General features: G+C 50.7%; 2 protein-coding genes across 9 annotated transcripts in view; one reads left to right on the top strand and one right to left on the bottom strand.

The window, feature by feature from the left end:
• The window catches only part of TMEM63B (transmembrane protein 63B), a 28,643-nt gene extending 7,002 nt beyond the window's left edge, over positions 1–21,641 (bottom strand). The window contains exons 1-13 of one of the 5 annotated variants that reach the window (XM_032299536.1): positions 21,434–21,641; positions 14,091–14,273; positions 13,739–13,818; positions 13,467–13,505; positions 12,413–12,503; positions 10,633–10,670; positions 9,549–9,691; positions 9,398–9,449; positions 8,814–8,922; positions 8,096–8,166; positions 1,515–1,595; positions 928–1,051; positions 48–181 (exon numbers count right to left, since the gene is read on the bottom strand). In XM_032299536.1, the coding sequence (XP_032155427.1) occupies positions 48–181; positions 928–1,051; positions 1,515–1,595; positions 8,096–8,166; positions 8,814–8,922; positions 9,398–9,449; positions 9,549–9,691; positions 10,633–10,670; positions 12,413–12,503; positions 13,467–13,505; positions 13,739–13,818; positions 14,091–14,249 (1,121 nt within the window). In that variant the 5' untranslated portion in view covers positions 14,250–14,273; positions 21,434–21,641. Of the gene's footprint in view, positions 1–47; positions 182–927; positions 1,052–1,514; positions 1,596–8,095; positions 8,167–8,813; positions 8,923–9,397; positions 9,450–9,548; positions 9,692–10,632; positions 10,671–12,412; positions 12,504–13,466; positions 13,506–13,738; positions 13,819–14,090; positions 14,415–20,652; positions 20,966–21,433 lie in introns of those variants that run through there. The other 4 variants (XM_032299534.1, XM_032299537.1, XM_032299535.1 and 1 more) reach the window with 4 other exon arrangements.
• The window catches only part of MRPL14 (mitochondrial ribosomal protein L14), a 15,292-nt gene continuing 10,039 nt past the window's right edge, over positions 21,028–26,280 (top strand). The window contains exon 1 of one of the 4 annotated variants that reach the window (XM_032299541.1): positions 21,028–21,142. Coding sequence is in view for 1 of the 4 variants with exons in the window: in XM_032299545.1 (XP_032155436.1) it covers positions 22,407–22,547 (141 nt within the window). In the remaining 3 variants the exon portion in view is untranslated. Of the gene's footprint in view, positions 21,272–21,687; positions 21,784–22,260; positions 22,548–26,280 lie in introns of those variants that run through there. The other 3 variants (XM_032299540.1, XM_032299543.1, XM_032299545.1) reach the window with 3 other exon arrangements.

The following is a 26,280-nucleotide window of genomic DNA, read 5'->3' as shown; positions in this document are numbered from 1 at the left end:
GACCCCTAGCAGGCTACTCAGGGACGAGGGCCAGGTTGGGGACTCACATGGCGGTGATGGTCTCATTGTGGAAGGTGACAAAGGCCATGCCAAGAGGCTTCTCATTCACCTTCTCCTTCTCCCGCTTGTAGTCTTCCTTCAGCTTCTGCTCCAGCTTTGTGTAGTACTCAATGGCCTCCACCTGTGTGGGAGGGTGAGGGACAGGGCCTCGAGTTGGAGAGCCAGGCTAGCGCCTGCACATCTAGCCCACACTGACTTGGGGTTTCCTAGAAGCCAGGCACTGCTCCTCTAAGCATTTTTTTTTTTTTTTTTTTGAGACAGGGTCTTGCTCTGATGCCCTGGCTGGAGTGCAGTGGTGGGATCTCAGCTCACTGCAGCCTCAACCTCCCAAAGAAAAGTGTCCCTCTCACCTCAGCCTCCCAAGTAGCTGGGACTATAGGTATGTACCACCATGGCTGGCTAATTTTTGTATTTTTGTAGAGATGGGGATTTTCCATCTTGCCAAGGCTGGTCTCAAACTCACTGGCTCAAGTGATCCGCCCGCCTCAGCCTCACCGAGTGCTGGGATTACAGGCATGCGCCACGGCGCCCGGCACCTCTAAACTTTTTTATGTGTATTACTCACTTTATCCTCATAACACTCTCATTAGGTGGGTACATTAACCCCATGAGGAAACTAGGGTGCCACGCAGTAAGCAACTTGTTCAAGGCCCCAGAGTCAGTGGGTACAGTACAACATTGTCTTTTTGGTTGACATCTTCTAATTTGAGGTTTGAAGACCCAGGGACATCAGACAAACCCAACAGTGGGAACTGAGGCTTCAAGGACTCTAGGGATGGGGGACACTCAATGAGGGCAGGGCTGCAGCCTTGCCTCCCTAGAACCCACCCAGCTCCTCCCAGACCCAACAGCCAGCCCATGTCAGACCTGCTCACAGCCTCGCACCACGCAGCAGCAAAGGTGGCCACAGGGCTTGGGGTTGATCATGGTGGGCACGTTCTCCTTGCTCTGGAGGTTTGTGAAATACAGCTTTCCCCGCTCGGCCTTCTTCCTGTGGGACCCAGGTGCCTGGTCACTTACCATGCATCTGGGGCTGGGGCTGGGGCTGGCTCAGCTTGGGGGTCATCTAGCTCACTCCCCAAGGACAGGGGCTGTTTTGTTCTTGAATTTTGTTTAGGATACATGCTTCAGATGTGGCCACATCCCAAGGTCTCCCCACCCATACCTAGAGGGCCAGAAGTTCGTTCCTGCAGGCTGGCCTAAATTTCTCATACTGTAGCCAAAGAAGGGCATGTCCTCAGATGTAGTGGGGACCATGGGCCCCCCTTCCCCTCACAGCAAACTCTAACCTCCAGCCCTTGCTCTTTCCAGAGCTGAATTAACCAGCGCTCCAAGTTGAATTAAAATCAAATGCCCTAGGAAAAATCTCAAGGGGAGCCTGTGTGGTAGTCAAGATGTCCTCCACAATGGCAGGGGGCCCTTGGTGTCGCCCTCCCCTGCACCCAGCCTCTTACCTCTCTGCATCAAGGAACATGAGGCGAGCCACGTTGTAACACGGGCGGGCTTCAAGAACTGTGCAGTTGGGGTAGGCCTCCCTGAAACACAGTCCATGTATCATCTTGTGCAGGGACCCCACCCACCTGCCCCTGCCTTTCATCCATGACCCCATCACCTTCAAGAAACACGGCTCCAGGAAGACATGGTGGCTCATGCCTATAATCCCGGCACTTGGGGAGGCCAAGGCGGGCGCATCACCTGAGGTCAGGAGTTCGAAACCAGCCTGGCCAAGATGGTGAAACCCTGACTCTAATAAAAATACAAAAATTAGCTGGGCATGGTGGCACATGCCTGTAGGTCCCAGCTACTCAGGAGGCAGAGGCAGGAGAATTGCTTGAACCTGGGAGGCGGAGGTTACAGTGAGCCAAGATCACACCACTGCACTCCAGACTGGGAGACAGAGCAAGACTACATCTAAAAACAAAACCAAACCAAACCACATCTCCAATTCAAGCTGCCTTTTTCTTAGTCTATAAAACTGAGAGTTACCTAAGAATAAAGCTTTGGAGTTCCTCCTCATGCTTATCTGAGTAGGAAAGTGGGAGCAGAAGGCCTGAGGACTGTGTGGGTGCAGGCTGGGCTGGCGGACCAGGAAGTGTGGGACACACTGCATGCAGCTAGGAAGCCAGGGTTATGGTCTGATTCTTGCCCAGGGCTGTGACCTTAGGTTGAGAGAAACTGTGTCTAGTCATAGGCTATATTTCCTTAACCATGTTTCCAGAAGACCCGGTCACAGTCTTAACACTTAGCCTTGACCACAGACTGACCCCAACCAACCTATAGCCCAGTCTACAAAATGACCTCTAACTTTGGCCCAAGACAGACAGGAGATTGATCCTGACCCCTGACCAGGGTGAGACTGACCTCCAACCCTGGCCAAAGACTGACCCTTAAGCCCACCCCAAATTTACCTATAACCCAGACCCAAGACTGACCCCTAACCCTGACCCAAGATTCATCCCTACCTTGACTTAAGACTGACCAGAGATAAACTGTCACTGACTCACTAGTACCTGCTATCTGGCAGGGCTTGAGGAATGCTTGCTGAGTGAAGGAATAGTTCAGTTTGTTTTGAGATGGGGTCTTGTTGTGATACCCAGCTGGTCTTGAATCCTGAGTTCAAGTGATTCTCCTGCCTCAGCTTCCCAAAGTGCTGGCATTACACTCGTGAGCCACCATAGCTGGTGAGAAGTTTCTTTTTGTTTTTTTTTGAGACAAAGCCTCACTCCCCAGGCTAGAATACAGTGGTGTGCTCGACTCACTGCAACCTTCACTTCCTGGGTTCTAGTGATTCTTGTGCTATAGCCTCCTGAGTAGCTGGGATTATAGGTGTGCACCACCACACCTGGCTAATTTTTTTTTTTTTTGTGTATTTTTAGTAGAGATGGGGTTTCATCATTTTGGCCAGGCTGGTCTCAAACTCCTGACCTCAGGTGATCAGTCCACCTTGGCCTCCCAAAGTGCTGAGATTACAGGTGTGAGCCACTGTGCCCGGCCTAATAGATTTTTTCTTTTAAGATGGAGTCTTGCTCTGTTGCTCAGGCTGGAGGGCAGCAGTGTGCTCTCAGCTCACTACAACCTCCACCTCCTGGGTGCAAGTGATTCTCCTGTCTCAGCCTCCTCAGTAGCTGGGATTGCAGGCACGTGCGACCATGCCTGGCTAATTTTTATATTTTTAGTAAATGTGGGGCTGGTTTCACCATCTTGGCCAGGCTAGTCTTGAACTCCTGACCTTGTGATCCACCCGCCTCAGCCTGGGATTACAGGCGTGAGCCACTGCACCCAGCCAGTAGTTCATTTTAAAATCTGATCACGCACTGTTCTTTCATCCTGATCCTTAATCTAGACTGAGTCCCTATCTTTTTATATTTTATTAAAATTTTTAGGCTGACCACAGTGGCTTATGCCTGTAATCCCAGCACTTTGAGAGGCCGAGGCAGGAAGATTGCTTGAGGCCAGGAGTTCATGACCAGCCTAGGCAACATAGTGAGACCCCATCTCCAAAAAAAGAAAAAAAAATTAGCCAGGTGTGGTAGTTAGTGCCTATAGTCCCAGCTACTTGGGAGTCTGAGGCAGGAGGATCAATTGAGCCCAGGAGGTCAAGGCTGCAGTGAGATGTGATCGCATCACTGTATTGCAGCACTCCAGCCAGGGAGACAGAGTGAGATTGTGTCTCAAAAAAAAAATTTTTTTTTTTTTAACGATGGACCACCAAGTACTGAATGCATGAGTTACTGTTCTAAAGCAGTAAGATAGACCTCATAAACCCATGAAAATTTAGAAGCTTAAATCTGGGATAGGGTTCTTGAAATGCACCTCCCAGGAAGCTAAAGACCTTTCCTCTGATACTGTTCCTCAAACCATTTTAGGTTTCCCCTTTGGAAGGGTGAGCGCTCATTCTCACTAGACTAATCTCTAATCCTCTAAATCCAACCACACAGTCCCCTTGATTTGCATACAAGATATCCCCTAATTTTGCAGAGGCAGTCCTCCAATCCAGAAAGACCACAGACTTGGACCACAAGCCCTGCCTAATACTGACAATAAGCTCAAGGGTTGTCTCTTACTCCTCACCATATACCCAGCCCTGTCCCAACAGCTTGCATATAATAGGTGTTCAATATACATGTGCTGAATGAGCAAATCAATGAAATGGCTACTCCATAATGCTCATCCTAGTAATCCAAAAAACTCCAGTTAGAGTCTCCCTTACCCCTGGTTATAGGCTGCCCTCTCCTAAACAAAACTACAGACCAACCCTGAAACACAACTAGGATCTTGAGCATCCCAAGGGCACTGATCATGTCTGGTTCTACTCTGTCTCCCAGACATGAAGCACATAGTAGGTGCACAATAAATGTGGGGTGAATGAATAGACGGTTGACTAGTAGGGTTCCCTCTCTCACTGCACTCAGGTCTTTCTCCGAATGTCACCCTGTCAGAGTCTTCCCTGTCCACCTCATCAGAAATAGCAACCCTTCCCGACCCCTCTTGCCCTGCCTGCTTTCCTGCTGTGGTTTCCCTGCTCCGGTTTTCTTCTTAGCACCTACCCCTACTTGACACAGTTCATTTGTTCACTGTCTGCCCCTCCCCACGAAAAGGTAAGCAAATGAGGGCAGGTCTTCTGCTGTTTACCGCTATGCCCCCAGCTCTTCCCCATGTAGGCACATAGCAGGTGCTCACTAGACATTTGTATCAAAAAAAAAAACAAAAAAACAAAACGGATCTCAATACAGAATGACAGCTGATTCCAACTGGATGCTAATATTAAGACGTCATCTAATTCATTGTTACAAAAGATGATATGAGAAGGAAAAAAAAAAAAGATGTCACCTAATTGAGTACACACTGTTTGTAATCCTGCCCCAGAGTGCCCTTTAATGCTGATGACAGCTTGAACCCCAGATAGGACCCCAAATAGTTCTCTCATACTGACCAAGAATGATCTAATTTTAACTGCTGTTTTATAACCTGTATGAGGGCAGGGCTTGTTTCTAATTTATTTGTGCCTGACACATAGAAGTTCGTCAATAATTGCATACAGTATGAATGACTATCCATTTACTGATGCTGATCACAAACCAGTCCTTAATCTAACAGAGGCTCTGGAATCTGTCCCTGACCAGATAGATGCTCACTCTCAATCCTGCCCAAACACTGTCTCTGATTGGATCACACACTGGCCTGACCCAGGACAATGAGTGAACTCTCTGATTCTGGCCAACTGACAGATCTGGACCTCAGATTCAACCCTGATTCTTTTCTTTCTTTCTTTTTTGAGACAAGATCTTGCCCTATTACCCAGGCTGGAGTATAGTGGCAAAATCACAGTTCACTACAGCCTTAGCATCTTGGGCTCAAGCCATCCTCCTACCTCAGTTGTCTGAGTAGCTGGCACTATTGGTGCACGCTACCATGTCTGGCTAATTTTTATATTTTTTGTAGAGATGGGGTTTTGACATGTTGTCCAGGCTAGTCTTGAACTCCTGGGCTCAAGCAATCTTTCCAAGGGGATTACAGGCAGGAGCCACCAAACCTGGCCTAAACCTTGATTCTGATGGTGGACTGAGCCCAAATCTCAACCTTAGTCTGGGCCATGATCCATACCACCACCATCCCTTATCATGACCACTGGCCAGCTCCTGATTCAGACCATAGAATGACCTCAGAGCAATCTCTGATCAGACCCTGGACTAGCACCTAAAGCTGATCTCCATACGATGAACCCCCTGAGAACTCAATGATCTTTTTTTCTTTTTCTTTTTTTTGAGATGGAGTCTCACTCTGTCACCCAGGCTGGAGTGCAGTGGCACAATATCGGCTCACTGCAACCACTGCCTCCCGGGTTCAAGTTATTCTTCTACCTCAGCCTCCTGAGTAGCTGGGACTACAGGCATGTGCCACTGCACCCTGCTAATTTTTGTATTTTTAGTAGAGATGGGGTTTCACCATATTGGCCAGGCTGGTCTTGAACTCCTGACCTTGTGATCTGCCCACTTTGGTCTCCCAAAGTGCTGGGATTACAGGCATGAGCCACCACACCCAACCCTCAATGATCTTGTATTATATTATTATTTTTTTTGAGACAGAGTCCCGCACTGTCGCCTGGGCTGGACTGCAGTGGCGCCATCTCGGCTCACTAAAACCTCTGGCTCCTGGGTTCAAGTGATTCTCCTGCTTCAGCCTCCCAAGTAGCTGATATTACAAGCGCCTACTACCACGCTTGGCTAATTTTTTTTATTTTTAGTAGAGACGGGGTTTCACCATGTTGGCCAGGCTGGTCTTGAACTCCTGACCTTGTGATTTGCTTGCTTTGGCCTCCCAAAGTGCTGGGATTACAGGCGTGAGCCACTGCAAAAATTTTTTTTAAGACATGGGGTCTCACTCTGCTGACCAGGCTAGTCTCAAACTCCTGGCCTCAAGCAGTCTTCCCATCTCAGCTTCCCAAAGTGTTGGGATTACAGGTGTGAGCCACTGTGCATGGCCTCTTCTATTTTGTAATTTTTGAAACATTTGAATAGGTCTTGCTCTGATTCACCCAGGCTGGAGTGCAGTGGTGCAAACATGGCTCACTGCAGCCTCAACCTCCCGAATTTAAGTGATCCTCTACCTCAGCCTCCCAAGTAGCCGGGACTACAGGTGCACGCCAACACACCTGGCTAAGTTTGGTTTTTTGGGTAGAGACAGGGTCTTTTTTTCTTCTTTTCCTTTTTTCTTTTTTATAGATGGGGGTCGTTCAGTTAAACTCTGCCACTTTTATCTGTGTTTTCTTTTTTTTCTTTTTTTGAGACAGTTTTGTTCTTGTTGCCCAGGTTGGAGTGCAATGGCGGATCTCGGCTCACTACAACCTCTGCCTCCCGGGTTCAAGTGATTCTCTTGTCTCAGCCTCCCGAGTAGCTGGGATTATAGGTGCATGCCACCACATCTGGCTAATTTTTGTATTTTTAGTAGAGACTAGGTTTCATCATATTGGTCAGGCTGGTCTCGAATTTCTGACCTCAGGTGATCCACCTGCCTCGGCCTCCCAAAATGCTGGGATTACAGGCATGAGCCACCATGCCTGGCCCTAGACAGGGTCTTGCTATGTTGCCCGGGCTGGTCTTCAACTCCTGGGCTCAAATCCGCCCACCTTGGCCTCCCAAAGTACTGGGATTACAGGCATGAGCCACCATGCCTGGCCCTAGACAGGGTCTTGCTACGTTGCCCAGACTGGTCTTCAACTCCTGGGCTCAAATCCGCCCACCTTGGCCTTCCAAAGTGCTGGGATTATAGGCATGAGCCACCATGCCTGGCCTTATTCATTTTTTACAGTCCCAAAGCCCACCACAGTAACATGACTAACAGCACTGGAGAGAGTTTGCTGCATTAACAGATGAATGCGTGAGAGCAGCCCTAATCCTGTGGAATAGAGACTGTCCCTACACACCCCCATGGAAGGGCCCTTCACTCTGATTCCCCACCCCATGAGCTGCGCCCCAAGATGCATCCCTAGCCATGGGGTGACAGGTGAGTTCCCTCTTTGCCTCATAGCACCACCTTCCTTTTCTCTAGTTTCTGGCCACTGGGCAGTCCTGGAGGTCCGCTCTACCCACCCCAAGACATAGTTTCAGAGCTGAAAAAGCCTCAAAGAATACACGGTTCAAGTTCTCTTGGACTCCTTGGAAACCATTGCAAACTAAGGAACTTCTCCCTGTCATGTCTGCACACAAACTCCAGAATGCTGTTTATAACTTTGAAGAAGGTATGTACTCCGGTGGACCCTGGGTCAACAACCTATGACCCAGCCCAAGCCAGGACGGGGTTGGGAGACAAGGGGGTTTGAATGACTCCCTCTTCAAATTTTTACCCCATTTTTCCTATTCTTAAAGGGGCCTATCACCCAGCCTAAGTGCTAAATCACCCTGGAATCGGACATTTCTTCCGGTCTAATCTCCATCCCACCCACAGCAGAGCTCCAGGTTAGGGCATAAGGATATCCTTGGAGTTCAAAGGCAGAGAAGGCTCTACCGCAGGGCTTGAGCCTGGGGGGCTTACTCACTCAAAATGCTTCTTGATCTTTTCTGACTCTGCGTATTTGGAGATTCCATTGATGAAGAGGGTCCGCTTCACCTGGGTGACAGGGGAGTGGGTTTGCCTTCTGAGGCTTGACCCCAGCGGAGCCAGAGGATGTGGGGGGTGGGAGGCACTGGAGAAGGCTTTGTTTTGAGGGGACAGAGAAGTAGGTGAGCAGAGAGGAACAGATGGGTGGGAGGAGGCCTAAAGGATAAGTCAGGTCCTAGGGAAAGCAGGGGAGTGTTTCCAATAGAAATCAGGCAGTGAGTCTAACAAAAGAGTCACGTAGTCCTGTGCTCTTTGAGGGTTATAGAGGCAGACGAAGGGGGTCCTACTATCCGAGGACCCAGTACAGTGGCTGGCATGGAGTAGGTGTCCGGTTCTGGCTTGGTGAGTGAATGTAGAAGGGGAAGGAATATTACTATCCTAATATCAGCCACAGCTATTTTCCCAAATGCCAGGCACAGCCCTAGCGCTTCTGTGTATTCCCCACAACCTTGGGAGAGGTACTGTTGTTATCCCATTTTACAAATGAGAAAATTTTGGCTTAGGAAGTTATGTAACTTGTAGGATGGGAGCTCCTGAGCCGCTATGCCAGCATTCAAACCCAGCTGACACCTCTCGGGGCTGAGACAAGAGAGGCTTGCAGAGAAGGGAAGGGAGAGGCTGGGGGCGGGGCAGGACCTGGGCTCCACTCCACGCACCAGATCGTCCTCTTTGTAGCGCATCTTGGAGGTGTGTCTACGCATGCTGTAGACGGTAAGCAGCAGATACAGGAAGGCGAAGGAGGTGTGCAGCCATAGCAGGTTGTTCCTGGGAGAAGCAGAGAGGATACATGGGAGACACTGGGGCTGGGACACACTCAGACACCCCAGCCTGCCAGTGTCAAACCCTTGATACAGACAGGGCCCTCTATTGCCACCGGCTTTCTGGCACTGACTCCTCACAAGGCAGGCCCATATCCCACATCCCCTAGACCCCAAGGTTCTTCCATTCCAATGAAAATGTCCCTGACAGGTCATCTCTTTATGCCCTACCCGCTGGCCAGTGTCTCCAACTGCCCCAGCTGACCCTCCCTGGTTTCTGAGATTTCACCCTCCTCTTCTGTCATCCTTGGGGGATCCTCAGCAGGCATTTCCCTCTTCTGTCTCCAACCCAAGCCCTCAGGGACCAACAGCCATCCCTGTAGCCTCTGCTCCCATCAACACAGCCACCTTTCCTCTCTGCCCCAAGTCATGGCCCAGACTCTGGTTGTAGACTAGCTTGGCCAACCAGCTTCGCACCTTACCCTGATTTCAAGTTGGCAATGGTGGTTCTCCCAAAGCTGTAGGCATTGTTCTCTGGGGGGGTGGGAAGAGAAAGAGGATGATGGTGGGGTCAGAGCACATCCCCTCCAGCCCCATCCTCTCTCCACCCTAGCCATCCTGGCCCTCACTGACCCAGCAGGTCCCCTGAGAAGTTGACAGGCAGCACGATGCCTACGGAGAGGACACCCACAACCACCAGCAGCCCGATGATGTGCCGCTGGAAGGACAGGTAGTGCACGGCGTCGCCCCCACATTTGTCCCGGATCTCATCATCCCTGCAGCCATACGGAGTGGACAGAGGAGTTAGGTTAGGACCAGGGCAAGGAGGGGGCTGCAACTTGTCTGCCCTGACCCCAGCCCCAGCTGATCTGGCAGTAGTATAGGGTTGAAATAGGACTTCTCGGTCCCCTACTTTCTGTGAGAGAGGGGAGTGAAAAGGAAAAAGGAGAAATGCATGGAGAAGGAGAGGGATGAAGGGAAAGGGCTAGAAGGAAAGAGGTAAAAGAAGGAAGAGACTGCAGAGAGTGGCAGGGGAAGAAAAGAATGAGGAATGCAGAGAAAAGGGAAAGAAAAAGAAGAATATCTGAGGAGGGAGGAAGAAGAGCAAGGAGGAGGACCAGCAGGAGGAGGAGTGGTAAAAGAAAGAGGCAGAAGTGAAGGAAGATGGGAGGAGGGGCAGCAGCACATGGGTGTGGCTGAGCCTGGCGCAGTGAAGCGCGGAACCCTTGGGGGAGGCCCGAGGGAGTGGGAGGCGGCAGTGCTAACCTGTCCCGGCTTCCTGACTTTCTCAGCGCTCACTGCCTGCCTGCTGGACTCTGGCTGGATCTCCTGAGTTCTGCCTGCTCGACACGGGCTCTGCCTGCTGCTGGCTGGCTGCTCCCAGCCTACTGCTGCCCCTACCTGCTGGCTGTACAGAGGCTGAGGGGGGACTCCACCCCTTCTCTTAAGGTGGGGCGGGGCAGGGAGAGAAGAGGGCAGAGCTGGTCCCCCAGGCAGGGAGGCCACAGAGGAGACTGTGGGGTCAAGTGAGTGTTCAGGGGAGAGCAGAGGTTGGAGCCCCCAGGGATTGGCCTCCCAGAGCAGGGAGGAGGGTGCTGGGGTGTCGAGGAGCACTAAGGTCCTGAAAGCTGCTGGCTTCTGAATTTTGTAGGGAGATGCCAGGTTCTGAAGTTTCTGTTTCTCTCTTTCTTTAGAGCTTGAAGATGGGTCCACTTACTTTATCCTGAAGATGGCTGTCAGCCAGGAACAGAAACCCTAGGGGAACAGAGGGCTGTCAGTGGGAGTCCAGAGCCCACCAACCCGAACCTCTCTTCCTGCTCAAGTCCCATCCACCTCATTCTCATAATTACCTCTAGGCACAGCTTCCACACCCCTCACTAAAAAAAAAAAAAATAAAATCCTTATACCCTAGGAACTAGCTTATCCCCAAAAAAGGGGAGAGAGAGAGGGAGAGGGAAGGTCTCAGCCCTCAAAGGCAAAGGCCAACATCAAACAGGGTTATCAGTGAATCTTCATGTCCAGATCTACAGATTTCTCCAAACACCCTGTGGCTGTGTGGGCCAGGGTGGGATGGGTGGAGCTTGGGGTTCTAAGGTTAGCAAGGCCTCCAGACCTCCAGCTAATAGGAGTTTACACATGGTTACCAAAAGCAGAGAAGAGGGCCTTGCTGCCTGAATTCCTGCCATCTATCCTCTAGTCTACCCTGGAAGGACTAAAGCCCAGGGTCACTGTGAACAGCAAGATATCTCCCCACCTTCAGCCAGGCCGGCAGTTCACGCCTGTAATCCCAACACTTTGGGAGGCCAAGGTGGGCAGATCACCTGAGGTCAGGAGTTCAAGACCAGCCTGGCCAACAGGGTGAAACCCTGTCTCTACTAAAAATACAAAAATTAGCTGGGTGTGGTGGTGCACACCTGTAATCCCAGATACTTGGGAAGCTGAGGCAGAAGAATTGCTTGAACCCAGGAGGCAGAGGTTGCAGTAAGCCGAGATTGTGCCACTGCACTCTAGCCTGGGTGACAGAGCAAGATTACATCTCGGAAAAATTAAAAAAAGAAAAAAAAATCTCCCCCCTCCACCCTCCAGGCCTGTAAGGCAGAGAGTGGGGATATTCAGGGGGGCTGGGCAGAGGGCACTCCATCCAGGAGAAGGTCCAGATGTAACACGGAATGGGGGAGAAAGGGCCCTTCAGCCATGATTCAGGACGATGCTAACTGTTGCCAATATCACCTGAGTCTGGGGACCATTTGGACACCTCTGGCTAGTAGGTGTGACAACTTTGCCACCTACCAGTATGAGTCCAACTCAGGAAGCTGACAGCCATCTTCTGCTGGGATTGCTGGAAGAGCTGCCATCCCTAGGACTTGCAGGCTAAGAGGGACTGATCAGGCCACCAGGTGTCTGAGGATTATCATTCTGACTAGGCCCCTCACTCTCATCAAATTAATGATGGAGAGCCAGGCAGGTAACACTTTTGTGTTAGGTCTGACATGAAAAGGGATCTGGGGTGTGTTATGAACTGCCATTCATGTGCCTTGTTAAAAGGGACCACTGCCACTCAGCTCCAATCCACAAGCAGGTCAACTGGCCCCACACAGCCAGGGCCACCCACCTGTAACCTCTGAGCAATGTGACGGATTGTTTGTTTTGCTAGGCAGGGCTGGAGGGCATATTATTATTTCTAAAACCATGACTAAGGAAAAAAGGTGGCCTTAAGATTAATCAGCAGATGTGGGCACAGAACTCTTTGTAGCAAACAAAGCTGGGAATTCATGAATGTTAGAGCTGTGCTAGTTTGGAGGCTATGACACAGAGGACAGGAGCCAGGAGTGCTGGGCCTGGGGGGTCATCCCATGGCTCCTTGGATGAATCACTTTCCTTGCTGAGGAGGCCAAACCAGCATCCCTGACTCCACATCACTGACAGTGAGGGACTTCTCAGCCCATGTGCCCTGGGGGTGGGGTGGGGGGCTAAGAAGTTTGGGTGAGGGCACTCACATTGTCCCTTTGGTCAAAGTCAACGGAGCTGGAGACAGAGGTGAGACGCTCATATCGGTCATGGCTGTCGCCGTGCATAGCTGAAGCCACACTGGGGGTGAGGAAGATGAGAGATTAGAGAGCCTGGTGAGTCTGAGCCCCAGGGGATCAGGGCTGAGTGCTCCAGAGCTCCAGGGCTACAGAAGGCACAGGAAGCGCAGAGGCTGAAGCAGGGAGGAATGACTGCTCTCTATCCTACTTCCCTCAAATATGCCTCTTCCTTTCAGGGGGACTCAGGGTGGCAGTGGAGATGGGCACGGATGCTGGGCAGTGGGGCCTTGAGGGAGGAGGTTATCTTCATCATCACCCTAAGGAGGCTGAAGCAAGAATGCCAAAGGGCCCTGCAGTTCCAGAGTTGACCACCGGGGGCTGGGGGCAGGCAACAGAGTCAATATTACGCAAAGAGCAATGAGGAGGTGGAGGAAAGGATGGACCAGGAGAACCTGGAAGAGCTGGGGAGACTGGAAAGTCTCCTGAGGGGGACTCTACCCTCCCTCTTCCCTGGCCTCAACAGCTGTTGCAATTCCAACTCCAATCCGGTAGACAGAGATGACAAAGTGACAAAAAAAGTCCAGACTGGGGACTCCTTGGGCAGCCCCCCTCCCAGGCCTCCAGAAGAGATGAGCAGGGAACCCTGAAATATGAAGATCTAGCTGTTAGGGGACAAGAAGCTGCCGGTGACACCCAATCTTGTCTCTGTGTGATTGTGTTGAGGATTTCCTGGAGGACAGCCCTTCTCCTCCAGCCAACAAGGGCTGCAAAGGCAGGGGCACAAAGGGAGGGACTTCTCCCCCACAGGGAGCCAGAGGGAGAGATGAAGGGGAGGTGAGGCAGAGACAAGCTGGGGAGCCCCCTGCTCTGCAAAGCACACCGCCTGCATTAATCCGAAACATGAGCCTGCAGAGGAGAAAACTGCAAAGAGAAACCAGCAACTTGGCAGGAAGAGAAGAGAAGCGTGAGAGAAGAAAAGGGAAAGCTGGTTTAGTGGGAATGAGGGGGCTGGTGCCCCACATACTATTCCTGTTCCACTCGGTCCCTCTCCTGTCGCCGAAGCCTGGGGACAGAGAACAGACAGGGTTAGCAGGGGTGGGGGAGAGTCCTTGGGGATGGGTGAGGAACAGAGGCCCAACTCAGGGCCCTTCTGCCCCCATACCCACATTGGGGCTAGTCCCTTTTCATACCCCCAGCAAAGGGGAATGAGAGAGGGCTGGCTCCTTCCTATTCCTGAGGAGTGTGGAGCAAGATGTGTGTGTGTGAAGAGCTGGAGGGAGGGTCCCAGACCCTTACCTGTCTGCATCTGTCACCAAGGCCAGCCGCCCATAGTCCCAGGCCACCTTCCGGAGGATAGAGAATAAGAACAGCAGTGCCTGAGGGAAGAGGGGGCAGTTGGCAAGTGCAGAGGCTGTCCACCTGCTGGACTAGGGGGCAGAAGCAGAGGGTCCAAAATCTTGTCTTAGAAGGGGATGACCCTGGCTTGGGTGAACAGTCAAAGGTGAGGCTTGGGCTGGATGATGGGAATTTCTCCTGCATTTAAGCCTGGGAAGCCAGGGGCAGGTGGGAGGGTGGTTAGAGCTGGAGGTGTTTGCCAGGTGTGTACAGGGCACAGATGCCAAAGTAAGGGGTGGCAGCAGACACTCACAAGGAAGCACATGAAGTCGAGAGCCAGCACGGTGGGGACGCCCCCAAAGGGCAGGCCCTGCAGGACAGTGCTGCGGATGCGGGCGCTGTAGCAGTAGTCCTTGGGGTTGCTGTTGTTGAGGGCCGTGGTGCCCAGTGTGGCCAGCAGAAAGGGCAGCATGGCTGCTACTGCCGCATGGTCCTCCTGGGCAGAGGGTGGAGTAGTCAGCTAGGCTTGCCCCCATCCCCTTCATGGCCTGGTAGGGTGGGTGTGGGGAGGGGGCAGTGAGGGCAGATCACCAGGCTGCCTGGGTGGGTGGAAGCTCTGGCCTCTGGAGATAAGGGCCTAGGGAGGGGAGAATTGAGTCACATGGATTTACCTTCACTGGATTTCTAGCTGTGACCTCATCCTGGGTCTGGGGAACTCAGCCCAGATTCCAGGCTTGGACTGAGGAGGCTGGTTTCATTAAGCTGGAAGGTGTCTGTGATTTTCTAACATCTAGTTAAATCTCTCCCTATCCCACCCTTACCCCCCTCCCCTCCTCCTCTAATTCTCTCTGTCTTAGGACAGGGGGTGGAGCTGAACCTGGGAAGACAGGGATGGGTCTTAGGCCAGAGGGCTCAAGGGTAAGAAAAGGGGTCTCCACGCTAGAGGAGAATGGGTCAGGAGCCAACTGCCTCATCTTGATCTTTTCTTTCTATGCCTATTAGAAAAATGGCATGATTTCATTTGCTTAGAGTTTTGAACTCTGTTAAATAACCTCAATATAACTGGCTTAGGTTCAACAATGGGTCAGAGTAGGAAGTCAAGTAAATAGCAGGACTTCTGGGTTTGAGTTACCTGCCTGACTCCAGCCACTCCTGCATATTCTCGTTTCTCTTCTCTATACCATTCTCCTCTCTCCAGTTATTTGCACAGGGATTACCTGAGTGTTACGAGCACTACAACTCCCAGAGTGCCATGCTCTTGCCTCTGAAGCAGGGCAGGCTGGGAAAGCTATGCCCTCCAGCGAGCTTTTCCATTGGCAAAGGAGGGGAGAGTGGGTGGGGGCCTCTTAGCCTGCCCCAGCAGCCAGGGTACTGCCTGGTTCCCTGCCACCGGCCGGCTGCACTGATGTTCAGGGCGGATGGGGTGGGCAGGAGGAGGAGGGAAGGGGCAGCCAGCCTGAGTACCTGGGTTCTCAAAGTGCATGGGGACAGAGCAGAGTGGGGCCCTGGGGAGGATCCCAGGATGGCGGATAAGTGTGGCCTTGGCAGATGCAGCACTGCCCCACCCATTTTACTGGGAGGCCCCTGGGGGACCCTTCTGCTGACAACAGTGAAGTTCTGCCTTGGGGCCAGAGAGGGGGGGAAGTCCTCAGGGAAGAAAAAGGAAAACCAGACAAAGAACAACGAAACTAGGAACATTGACTACAACTTTGGGAGTAGGGTCCCTTAGCCCCCAGGGTGACTCTCGGGATTTCTCCTGCCTCTTCCTAACGCTTCAACCACAGGGCAAGAGGTATAAGCCCTCGGAGGGGAGGATGGAGCTGTTTATGTGTTTCACTTGGTTCCAGGGAGTCTCTGCAAAGCCTGGATTAGGAAGGCTAAAGGAGTAACTGCGGTGTGTTATGCCTCCCCCTTTTCTAGTACATGCTGCCTTTAAAAACACATGAATTTAGTAATTGTATCAGGCACCATTTGTCCAGTGCCCTCAGTTTCAAGAATAATATATATGTGATTTCACTTAATCCTGGACAATCCTGAGTTGAGTCTCATGACATTTTAAGGTGAGGACACAGGGACTCAGGTTAAATGATCCAAAGTCACTAATAAAATGAGGGACCTCGGACTCAAACCTAGCTCACCTTCTTTCTAGAGCTATAACACTTTTTAGGGCACTACGATGTTTTTCTGATGTACCTGGAACGGTACTCGGCAGACCATGAAAGCTTTATAAATGCTCATTTTCTCAGGTCAGAGAATCTGAGCGTGCTGTGGAAATATGCGTGTCCAGGCATGTGGAAATGTGTGTGTCCAGGTATGTAAATGTGTATTGATGTGTGGACCTGCGTGCAGGAAGAGCAAGGTGACTGCATGGCAGTCCACGGAAATGAAGGGAGCAGTTGGCTTCGAAGTGGGGGTGTGAATATGGGTGTGTCTGGGAGCCTGGGTATGTAAACATAAGATGCACAGAACCCTGGGGCACTATGGCAGGTTAAAGGTAGGTATAGGTATCTTGGGTCGGAGGGGGGCGCTCTAACTAGTCCCCATTTTTCAATTCTCAACTCCAATAAACTCCAGCAATCTCAACATTCCATTCCCACCCCTTGCCTGTTTCTCTGAATTCCAAGGCTCCACCAGATCAGAATGAAATGAGAACAAGTCCCAGAGTACCATTCCCATCACCTCCTGTCTTCTCCACAGCAAAGAAAGGTAGAAAATTTTGGAAGCTTCTACCTCCATCCAGCAGGGTGGATGTGGGTCTAGCTAGATGCTTAGTAACTGAAATCACCATGCTCCTCTGCTGCCCGCCTCCTTGGGGTCACAAAGCACTCTCCCCTCCACAACTGCATTAATGCTCCCACCTGCACGGGAGGAAGTCAGGGCGCACTCAGATCGCAATCTCCATTTTACAGGGAGAAAGCAGGAACCCAGCAGGGGAAGCAACTTGCACAGTGACAGGACAGGTAAGGGGTGGAGCCTGGGCTGGCAGCTCCACCAGTAGACAGGGCTACTCCTTGTGGGGGCAGGGTTTCATCAAGGGCAGCTGCTCTCAAAGCCAGCATTGGCCTGAGCAGCTGAGAAGAGGGAAGACACTGAGGCAGAATAACTTGGGGAGGGGAGGTGGCAGTTCTTTCACTCCAGAAGGTGCTTGCACCAGCGATAACCCAGAGTTTCTCTAGTCTGATATTGAGGCTTTAGCTAGAAGTGTGTACAGAGAGCGATGGAGGATTTTATTTCTAGCTAACTTAAGGTTTTATTTTACCATTAAAGAGTGTGTGCATGGTAGGGATTGGAGAGCTATAAATTATAGGCTTTTTTTTTTTTTTTTTTTAGAAGGAGTCTCACTCTGTGATCAGGCCAGAGTGCAATGGCATGATCCCCACTTACTGCAACCTCCACCTCCTGGGTTCAAGCAATTCTTCTGCCTCAGCCTCCCAAGTAGCTGGGACTACAGGCACCCGCCACCACACCCAGCTAATTTTTGTATTTTTAGTAGAGATAGGGTTTTGCCATGTTGGCCTGGATGGTCTTGATCTCCTGACCTCATGATCTGCCCGCCTCAGCCTACCACAGTGCTGGGATTACAGGTGTGAGCCACTGCACCCAGCCAAATTATACACTTTTTAGTTACTGGACAAGATTTAAGTTAGGGCTTGGGATCAAAGCAAGGCCGTGTGGTGTGAGGAGAGGAGGTGAAGATGGAAACTAGCTGTTACTTAAATGTAACGTGAGTCTCAGTCTTCCAATCTGTAATAAAGAGATACGAATATCCTTACTCTACCTTCTACCCGCTTCAGAGGGATAGGTAATAATGTGTCTACAAGTGAGCATAAAAGTAGTAGTAGGCAGGGTAGGGTGATTCACCCCTATAATCCCAGCAGTTTTGGAGGCCGAGTAGGGAAGATCCCTTGAGCCCAGGAGTTGGACGCTGCAGTGAGCTATGATCGTGCACTGCACTCTAGCCTGGGCAACAGAGTAAGACCTTGCCTTGAGGGGGAAAAAAAAAAAAAAAAAAAGCTGGGCATGGTAGCGGCTCATACCTGTAATCCCAGCACTTTGGGAGGCTGTGGTGGGAGGATCACTTGAGCCCAGGAGTTCGAGACCAGCTTGGGTAACATAGCAAAATCCCAACTCTACAAAAGATACCCCGCTAAAATTTAGCTGGGTGTGGTGGCGCACGTCTGTAGTCCCAGACTCTGGGAGCTGAGGTGGGAGATCACCTGAGCCCGGGGAGTTCCAGGCTGCAGTGAGCTGAGATCGTGCTACTGCACTCCATCCTGGGCGACAGGTAAGAGACCCTGTCTAAAAAGAAAAAAGAAAAACAGAAAAAGAAGAAAAAAAAGTAGTAGTAAAATAACACATGTATTAAATGTTTTTTTAACTCTTCTTTTGTGTCAAGCACTGTTCTAAGCACTTTGCAAATATAACTCATTTGTTCCCCATCACAACCCCAGGAAGACACTGAGGTACAGAGAGGTTATGGGAGCTGCTTAAGGTCACACAGCCAGTCTGTGGTAGACCCAGATATGGACCCAGGCTGCCTGGCTCAAGTGTGAGCTGTTAACCACTACACTTTGCAGAGATATCTGCAAACAGAAGAGCCACTTCCACAAGGCAGCCAGAGGCAGCCAGTTACCACTCTGGAGAAATGCCTTACCCTATTTCTACCTGCTTGCCTTTCCTCTTGCTTGTAGCCTTCTTCCACTCAAGCCTTGGGTTTGTGATTTCAGGTTCTGAGGTAGGTGTAGGGGACAGGCACCATAGTCTGATGGTTAAGAGTACAGACTCTAGGATGTGACAGACCAGGCTTCTAACCTGGACAAATTACTTAGTCACCCTGGGCCTCAGTTTCTTCATTTGTAAAACAGGACAATAATCCAGTTGTGTCGTTGTTCTGGGGATTAAACAAGATGACTTACGTAAAACTCTTAATATAGTTCAAGGCATATAAGGGGCTCCAGAAATTAGCTATTGTTATTAATAAGGTGTGGAATAAAAGGGGTTGATTTAGAGAAAGAAAATTGGTAAAAATAGAAATAAGATAAAAACACAGAATTTAACAGGATAGAAATGCGACAGAGTCCCTCAGTCATGTTGGGCTTCTTATTTAGACCTAAATTTACACTGTGTTAGGGACTAGACCACTGAGTGACATGAAATAGTCTCACTCTTCAAACATACCCTATCCATCTGCAGCAGCCTGGGAGGTAGGGGCATGGGAGAATGATGGGTCAGAAGTTCAGAGGCGATAACCCATTATTGATCAACTACCAGGCAGGATGCCAAGCTCTTTACTTCTGTTACCTTGTCTGTTTGATCCCCATGATAAACCTTGTAAAGAGGTGGTAGTAACCACACATTTTTTTTTTTTTTTTTTTTTGAGACGGAATCTCACTGTCTTACCCAGGCTGGAGTACAGTGGTGAAATCTCGGCTCATTGCAACCTCTGCCTCGCAGGTTTAAGCCATTCTCCTGCCTCAGCCTCCCGAGTAGCTGGGATTACAGGTGTGTGCCACCACGTGGGACTAATTTTTTTTATTTTTAGAAGCGACGGGGTTTCACCACGTTGGCCAGGCTTGTGTCGAACTCCTGACCTCAGGTGATCTGTCCACCTCAGTCTCCCAAAGTGCCAGAATTACAGGCTTAAACAGTTTTTTAATGGAAACTGAGGTTCAGACAGGTTAAGTAACTTGTCAAGGTCACATAGCTGAAGAATGGTAGAGGTAGAATTTGAACCCAGGTCTCTAAGACTCTGCTATACTTGAAGGGAACTTGTATGATGTCCAAAGGGGGTTCTTAGTTACCCACCGCCTGCCTTCTACCTTGCCACGTCCCCACCCACCCACAGGCTGAGACTGCACTGAGTGAGCCAACAGCAGGCCCCAGCATGTGCCACCTGGGGCATGCCAGGGCCTGGACCCTCTGGTGCCCTGGAGGACAATCATGCTGCCAGCACACTCCCACTCCCCTCCTCACCCTGGCGTGGGAGGCAGGGCCCCTCGTCAGCAGGTGTCGGGCACACACAGCCTCATTGCTCCCCAGCTGCTGCAGACCGGTATTGGGTAGGGAAGCCCCAGCCCCTAGAGCAGTGGAGTGTTCAGGCTTGTCCTGAGCGGCCAGACCTCTGCCTAGGGGACCCAGGCAGGTGGCAGCACAGAGCCCCAAGGGCAGCCAGCCCCTCTGACCTCTCCTCCCCACTTCCCAGGCGTCCTTTCCTTTTCTGGGGAACAAGACGCCAAGCTTTGGGACTGTTCCCCCTAAACAGTCAAGACAGCCAAGAGTGACAAAGCGGCGCCCCCTCCCCCCAACAGGGCCTTTGCCCCACTCTCGGTTCCGTGTCTGAATCTTTTCCCCACCGCACCCTCCAACGCAGGCCCGGGCGGCTGGCTCATGAATGAACTGCACTGTGTGGGGCGCAAGGAGAGGACACGCTCCTGGGTCCGGCCGCCTCCCCAGCCCGCCGACCAGTCAGTCCCCAGACTGGCCAGGGGCAGCGGCCGGCTTCGTGCCAGCACCTGCGAACCCTGCCCTTGCCGGAACCCGAGCCCGAGCCCGAGCCCCTTCCCCGGGCCGGCTTTGGGTGTACTAGCCCCCGGGAGCAGCAGAAAAGATAAAAGAGATCGAGGGCATCGGACTTGGCGACCCCGGGATCCAAAACTCGGGGGCGGGGGCCGCTAGTTCTCTACAGCGGCAGCGGGCGGGGGGGCGCAGCTGACACCCCCGAGGGGCGCTCTGGGGACGCGCACCTGCACCGGGCAGGTGGGAGAAGAGTGGCACTCGGGGGCCGGGGGCGGGGGTCCCACCCCTTGGGATCTCCCCGGGGCTAGGGAGAGCGGGCGGCGCGTATCTGGACCTCCGGCAGCCGGTGGAGGACTCACATTTGGCTTGGGATGGTGCGGGGTTGGGGGCAGCGCGCACTACCGCTGAGTCCCGCGGGCCCGGGCACCTCTGGGTCCCGCAGGAGGTTGAAGGGAGGGGACGCGCAGCTGAGTCCAGGTTTTTTCTTTGGGTGGTGGTGAGATCTTCGAAGAAAAGAGCGAGGGCAGGGGAGGGGTCGCGTACTCACCCCCAGGCGCAGACTCGGCTCCAGCTCGGAGCCCCGGGTTGGGGCGGGGCGGGGCTGGGGGAGGGGGAGGGGGAGTCACTGGGCGGCTCGAGCTCCGGGCTCCTGCGGCGGCCGCGGCAGTGTATGGGGGAGGGGGAGCGGGAGGAGGGAGGAGAAGGGGGCGGAGCTCCGCAGGGCCCGCCCCCCACGCCGGCGCACGCAAGGCGCGCGCGCGCGCGCACTCTCAGATCGCGTCCACCGCGTTGGCCCTGTAGCGCAGGCGCTGAGGGGAGGCCGCGTGGGGCTAAGGCGGCGCTTGGCCGGTGGGTCCCGCTGCGGGATTTTCCCGGGTGGCGAGAGCGGTTTGTCGGGGGGCGGTGGTGGGCGTCAAGCCCCTAATTCTCTCCTTCGCCTCCTCCTTTCTCTCCAGTAGGGGAGGCCCACTCCCCCGGGTGAGTGAGGAGAGGCCAGAGTGGGAGGCTTGTGGGCCCTTTGGGGGAGAGGGTCAGTGGGAGGGGTCCCAACGGGGAGGGGAGGCCCATGACTCGGACTCTCCTTCCTTCTGCTCTCCATGGGCGGCTTCTGCGACTCCTCAGTCCGCGGCTTGCGCTCACCTGCTTTCCCGGGGTTGCAGAGCAGTACTGGGGAGGTCGGGCTGCGTTCAGCCGCCGCAGGTCACTCCGGCGCGTCTCCTGCACTCTCCGCGCCGCCCTCCCCTTTCACAACTTGGATTTGGAGATGAGTTAGCCAGATGCCGCTGTGGTGTGTGGAGTGAGTTCTTGCTTTCACTCTGTCACGCTGATGAGTGCGCCCTCCCCCAGGCCAGGGGGTTCCCTGGTTTCTCATTTCACTGGAGACTGCTTCTGCCAGTGATTAAGACTGGAAAGATGGAGAGACTGAGACTCAGATTTCTATGTATCACCCACACAAATAAGATCACAAAGGCACAACGGGCACCAACTTGGTATTTTAATTTCTCGTTCCTGGAGGGGACAAAAAGGAAGTATGCTTTCCACAGCGGACGATAAATGAATTTTGCCACCATAAGAGATGGATGGGACTGAATTTATAAAGAGGTTAACAGGGTATATGACAGACATCTTGGGGTACTTGGGAAACTCTGGGAGTTAGGGAGATACTTAACTCCCAGGGCGGCTGGTGCTGGGAACTGCCACTGCTGGACGGAAGGACATTGCCTACCTGGCGAGTTTGGATCTTATAGTTGGTCAGCTTCTCTGCTGTATGCTGGTTTTTCAAGGGATCTTTAGTAGCTTTCGGAATGCAACTGTAAGGTTTGATTTATTTGCAGTGTTTTTCAAAGTGAATCCTATTGGTGAGTTGGAAATTAGATCACGGCCTTTAAAAAAATGAAATAGAAAATATCAGATGGTGTTGCACTTAGAGTCTTGTTTCTTGACATTTGCATCAGGTGTACACACACGTGTGAGTGTATCGTAGGTGTTCTACAGTGTGTTTCTGTAGTTAGCAGTGAGAAAAGCTTGAAAAGCATTGGTCTCCTGTATCCTGCTATTTGCCCTCTTGCCTTTCTTTGCCTGAGTATTCAGTTACTTAAAATTGTCCGTGATTATGCAGTTAGCATACCAGGAATATGCAGTAAAGAACAAAGTGGATGTTTTTCATGGAGTTTACTGTGTGAGACGAAAGGCAGTTTACTGTTCATCACTGGAAGTACAGTACGTGCTATTGAAAAACAAGGATTTTATTGAGGTAAGAAGTAGGCTGGCTTGGCTGGGCGCGGTGGCTCATGCCTGTAATCCCAGCACTTTGGGAGGCCAAGGCCGTTGGATCACGAGATCAGGAGATGGAGACCATCCTGGCTAACATGGTGAAATCCCTTTTCTACTAAAAATGTAAAAAAAATTAGCCAGGCATGGTGGCATGTGCCTTTAGTCCCAGCTACTTGGGAGGCTGAGGCAGGAGGATACTTGAATCTGGGAGGCGGAGATTGCAATGAGCCAAGATTGTGCCACCGCAATCTAGTCTGGGCGACAGAGTGAGACTCCATCCAAAAAAAGAAAAAAGAAGTAGGTTGGCTTAATTAGGAAAGGCAGTTTTTTACCTGTGACAGAAAGGAAGATGGAGATAAAGCCCGTTTTTGGTAAAGTACCTGGTGGGAAGGGTCTTGTAGGCTTGGACTCTGGGAGTTGTGAAATTGCTTGTGTGGACAATAAAATTCACTTTGGAGTTGAATAGAACTGTAGTGGATATCTGAAAAATGGAAGTGGAAGCCATAGTTACCTGGTTTTTGGACTTCTAAGCATCACTAGAAGGCATTTTATTTTATTTTTTTGAGACAGAGCCTCTCTGTTCAGGCTGGGGAGACCTGTGTGCAGCAGTGCTATCTCAGCTCACTGCAGCCTCTCCTGGGCTCTAGCAATTCTCATGCCTCAGCCTCCCAAGTAGCTGGGACTGCAGGCCAGCGCCACCACTCCTGGCTAATTTTTGCATTTTTAGTAGAGATGGTGTTTCACCATGTTGCCCATGCTGGTCTCTAACTCCTGGCCTCACCACTCGATCTACCCAACACAACCTCCCAAAGTGCTGGGATTACAGGCGTGAGCCACCTTGCCCAGCCAGAAGGCATTTTTTTAATGTTTTTATTTTTTACAAAAAAGTATAGTTATGAATCTGAGCATGTGGATTCTTGAACTATTTCTGCCTGTGCCTAATTAGGGTTAGCACCTAATCCTCAAGGAGTGTGTGAACCATCAAGTGACACTTTCCAGGGCAAGCATTTTGAAAGCCTGAAATGAGAATTGAGTGCCTTGTGGAATCCATTAGGGAACAGTGGCCAAAATATTTTATTATTGCTCCTGAATATTAAGGATAAAATGTTTCCCTGGGCGGTGGGGAGCTAGGGGAGCTGGGGGAGCGGGGAATAACAACAACAAAGTTTCCCTGGAGTTCATTTTTCAGGTAGTTGGGCACTGAACATGGTTGTTTAGACTCTCCTTAGCTCTAGAATCTTCAGTTTTGCGACAATCCTTTAAAACCTATTTTGCTCCACTCCTGTCTTTGGGATTGTGATACCTGGGCCCACCTAAGATGGATTTTCCCATTGTCAGGTTACTTAGATAGGTCTTATGACTGGCAGGGGTGGGGAGGGGGTGGGGGCTTGAAAAGCAGGTTATGGTTTAGCCTTTTTTATAGGCTGATGGTTTGTCTGGGTTGTAGCTTATCCTGTTATGATTGTACATGTGTATTGACAGTGACAACTAGTATGCAAGAGAAGAATGTGGTTCAGATCTCAGAAATGTTCTGGGTCAGGTAATATGCTGAATATTTAAAAAGACAATAGTAAAGTAGTTTACCATTCATTAGTGAAATAGCTCAGAGTAGGAAAGCCCTCTGTTAAAAACTCAAAAAAAAAATCGGGGCCAGGCGAGGTGGCTCATGCCTGTAATCCCAGCACTTTGGGAGGACGAGGCAGGAGGATCACAAGGTTAGGAGATTGAGACCATTCTGGCTACAATGGTGAAACCCTGTCTCAACTTAAAAAAAAAAAAAACTTAAAATATTGGCTGGGCACCGTGGCTCACACCTGTAATCCCAGCACTTTGGGAGGCCGAGGTGGGCAGATCATGAGGTCAGGAGTTCAAGACTAGCCTGGCCAACAAGGTAAAGCCCCATCTGTACTGAAAATATTAGCTGGGTGTGGTGGCGCATATCTGTAATCCCAGCTATTCAGGAGGCTGAGGCAGGAGAATTTCTTGAACTGGGACCAGGAGGTGGAGGTTGCAGTGAGCAGAGATTGTACCACTGCACTCCAGGCTGGGCTACAGAGCGAGACTCATCTCAAAAATAAAAATAAAAAAAATCAAAAAATCGTTTATGTCTTTAGAAAAGAGAGAAAGCACCTTAACCATGTTTACTCTAAACTGAAAACATTTTCAGGGCTGTTATCTTAAAGAGGCACCCATGGTGCTGCCTGGAGAATCAGGGAGTGAGCTTGTTCTTGCTGGCCAGGATCTGGTAAACAAACTATTTATCCTGCAGAACTAGTCCCTACTGGATAATTCAGAGAAGGATTGTCCACATTAAAATGATCTCTTACATGATGAAGCCAAAGTACTTCCATTTCCAGACCTCTTTGCTTTTCCCAATATGATCTTTTTTTGACAGAGTCGTTGAGACCTGGACAAGTGATTCCAGGGTCACAGACTTAGTTTGAGATGCAGGAAGGATAGAGTGAAATACATGCTTTCCATCAGCAGGACCCTCCCATCCCCAGTCTTTAACTTTTTCACACTGCTCTCCTGCCTATTTGACATCTCCATAAACCTGGAGCCCACCTAAACCTGGCCCATCGTAGGTGCTAATAGGAAAGGAATTATGTATGCGATTAAGTAGAATTTTACTTTGCCTTGTGCCTTTTTTCCTGAGTTTGACCATATGAAGAATATTACAAATTTATATCTGGATTATAGATGTTTGTACACTTGTGAGGTAGGGATGGGAGGGGGAACAAAACTGGAGTAGATAAAATATGCAAATCTATACATTGAAAAACCATCTTGAATAATTGAGAATTGTCTAACTACTCCTACTTACTTTTTTTTTTTTTTTTTTTTTGAGACAGAGTCTCACTCTATCACCCAAGCTGGAGTGTTATGCTGAAATTATGCTCACTGCAGCACCCAACCTCTGAATTCCAGTGATCCTCCCCCACTCAGCCTCCCAAAGTACTGGAATTACAGGTGTGAGCCACCACGCCCAGCCTGCTTTAAATATTTTTGCAACAAGGTGGGGCATAAGTTAGATTAAAAAACAAATGTAGGACAAGAATCCTAGACATGTTTTCCCTTTGTGAAGTGGGCTTGAGAGATGGGGTTTTCTCAGTGGTAGCTTTGGTGGAAACAGCCCATCATGCTATTGAGGGATACTACTTATTGGTACTGCTGCTGTGAAAACACACACCTTTGCAGATGACTCAAAATCAGCTTTAGCTTTGGTCTGAGGCTGTCCTGAGTGTAGTGCAGATATTTAATGAAGAGATGGCTTTTTATTTCCTGAGTTTTTAAAAGATTATGTGGCAGCCTTGCCAAAGGAGGAGTACTTGCCCTGTGTATGTGATACGTTTGTTTGTGTCCATAAAGCTCATTAGTGGCTAAAGCAGCATCTTCACTGTGCAAATATTGTATAGTGTTTAATAAAAACCTTGGGCTCTGGTCTGGACCTTGTTGCCTTCTAACCTTGGACGAGTCAACCAACAAGTCTTAGCATTTCTGTCTTCATTTCTCCAACTCTGTGGAGCCTGCAGAACTGTTCAAAATCATTAGCAGATTCAGCTGCCTTGCAGACTGTTGGTCTTTCCTGTTTGTCTTTGTTTCCATTGGGAGATCGGAATGAAATCTTCAAAGAAAGTGATCTGTGTGAAAGCACTTTGAGAATTGTAACATGCTATTGTGTGAGGTTATATAACCTCACACAATAGCATGTT

Source organism: Sapajus apella, unplaced genomic scaffold, assembly GCF_009761245.1.
Source record: "Sapajus apella isolate SASKATOON/1434 unplaced genomic scaffold, GSC_monkey_1.0 scaffold41, whole genome shotgun sequence".
NCBI lineage: Eukaryota > Metazoa > Chordata > Mammalia > Primates > Cebidae > Sapajus > Sapajus apella.
Note: the sequence above shows the minus strand (reverse complement) of the source record. Positions and strands in the feature narration are given on the sequence as shown.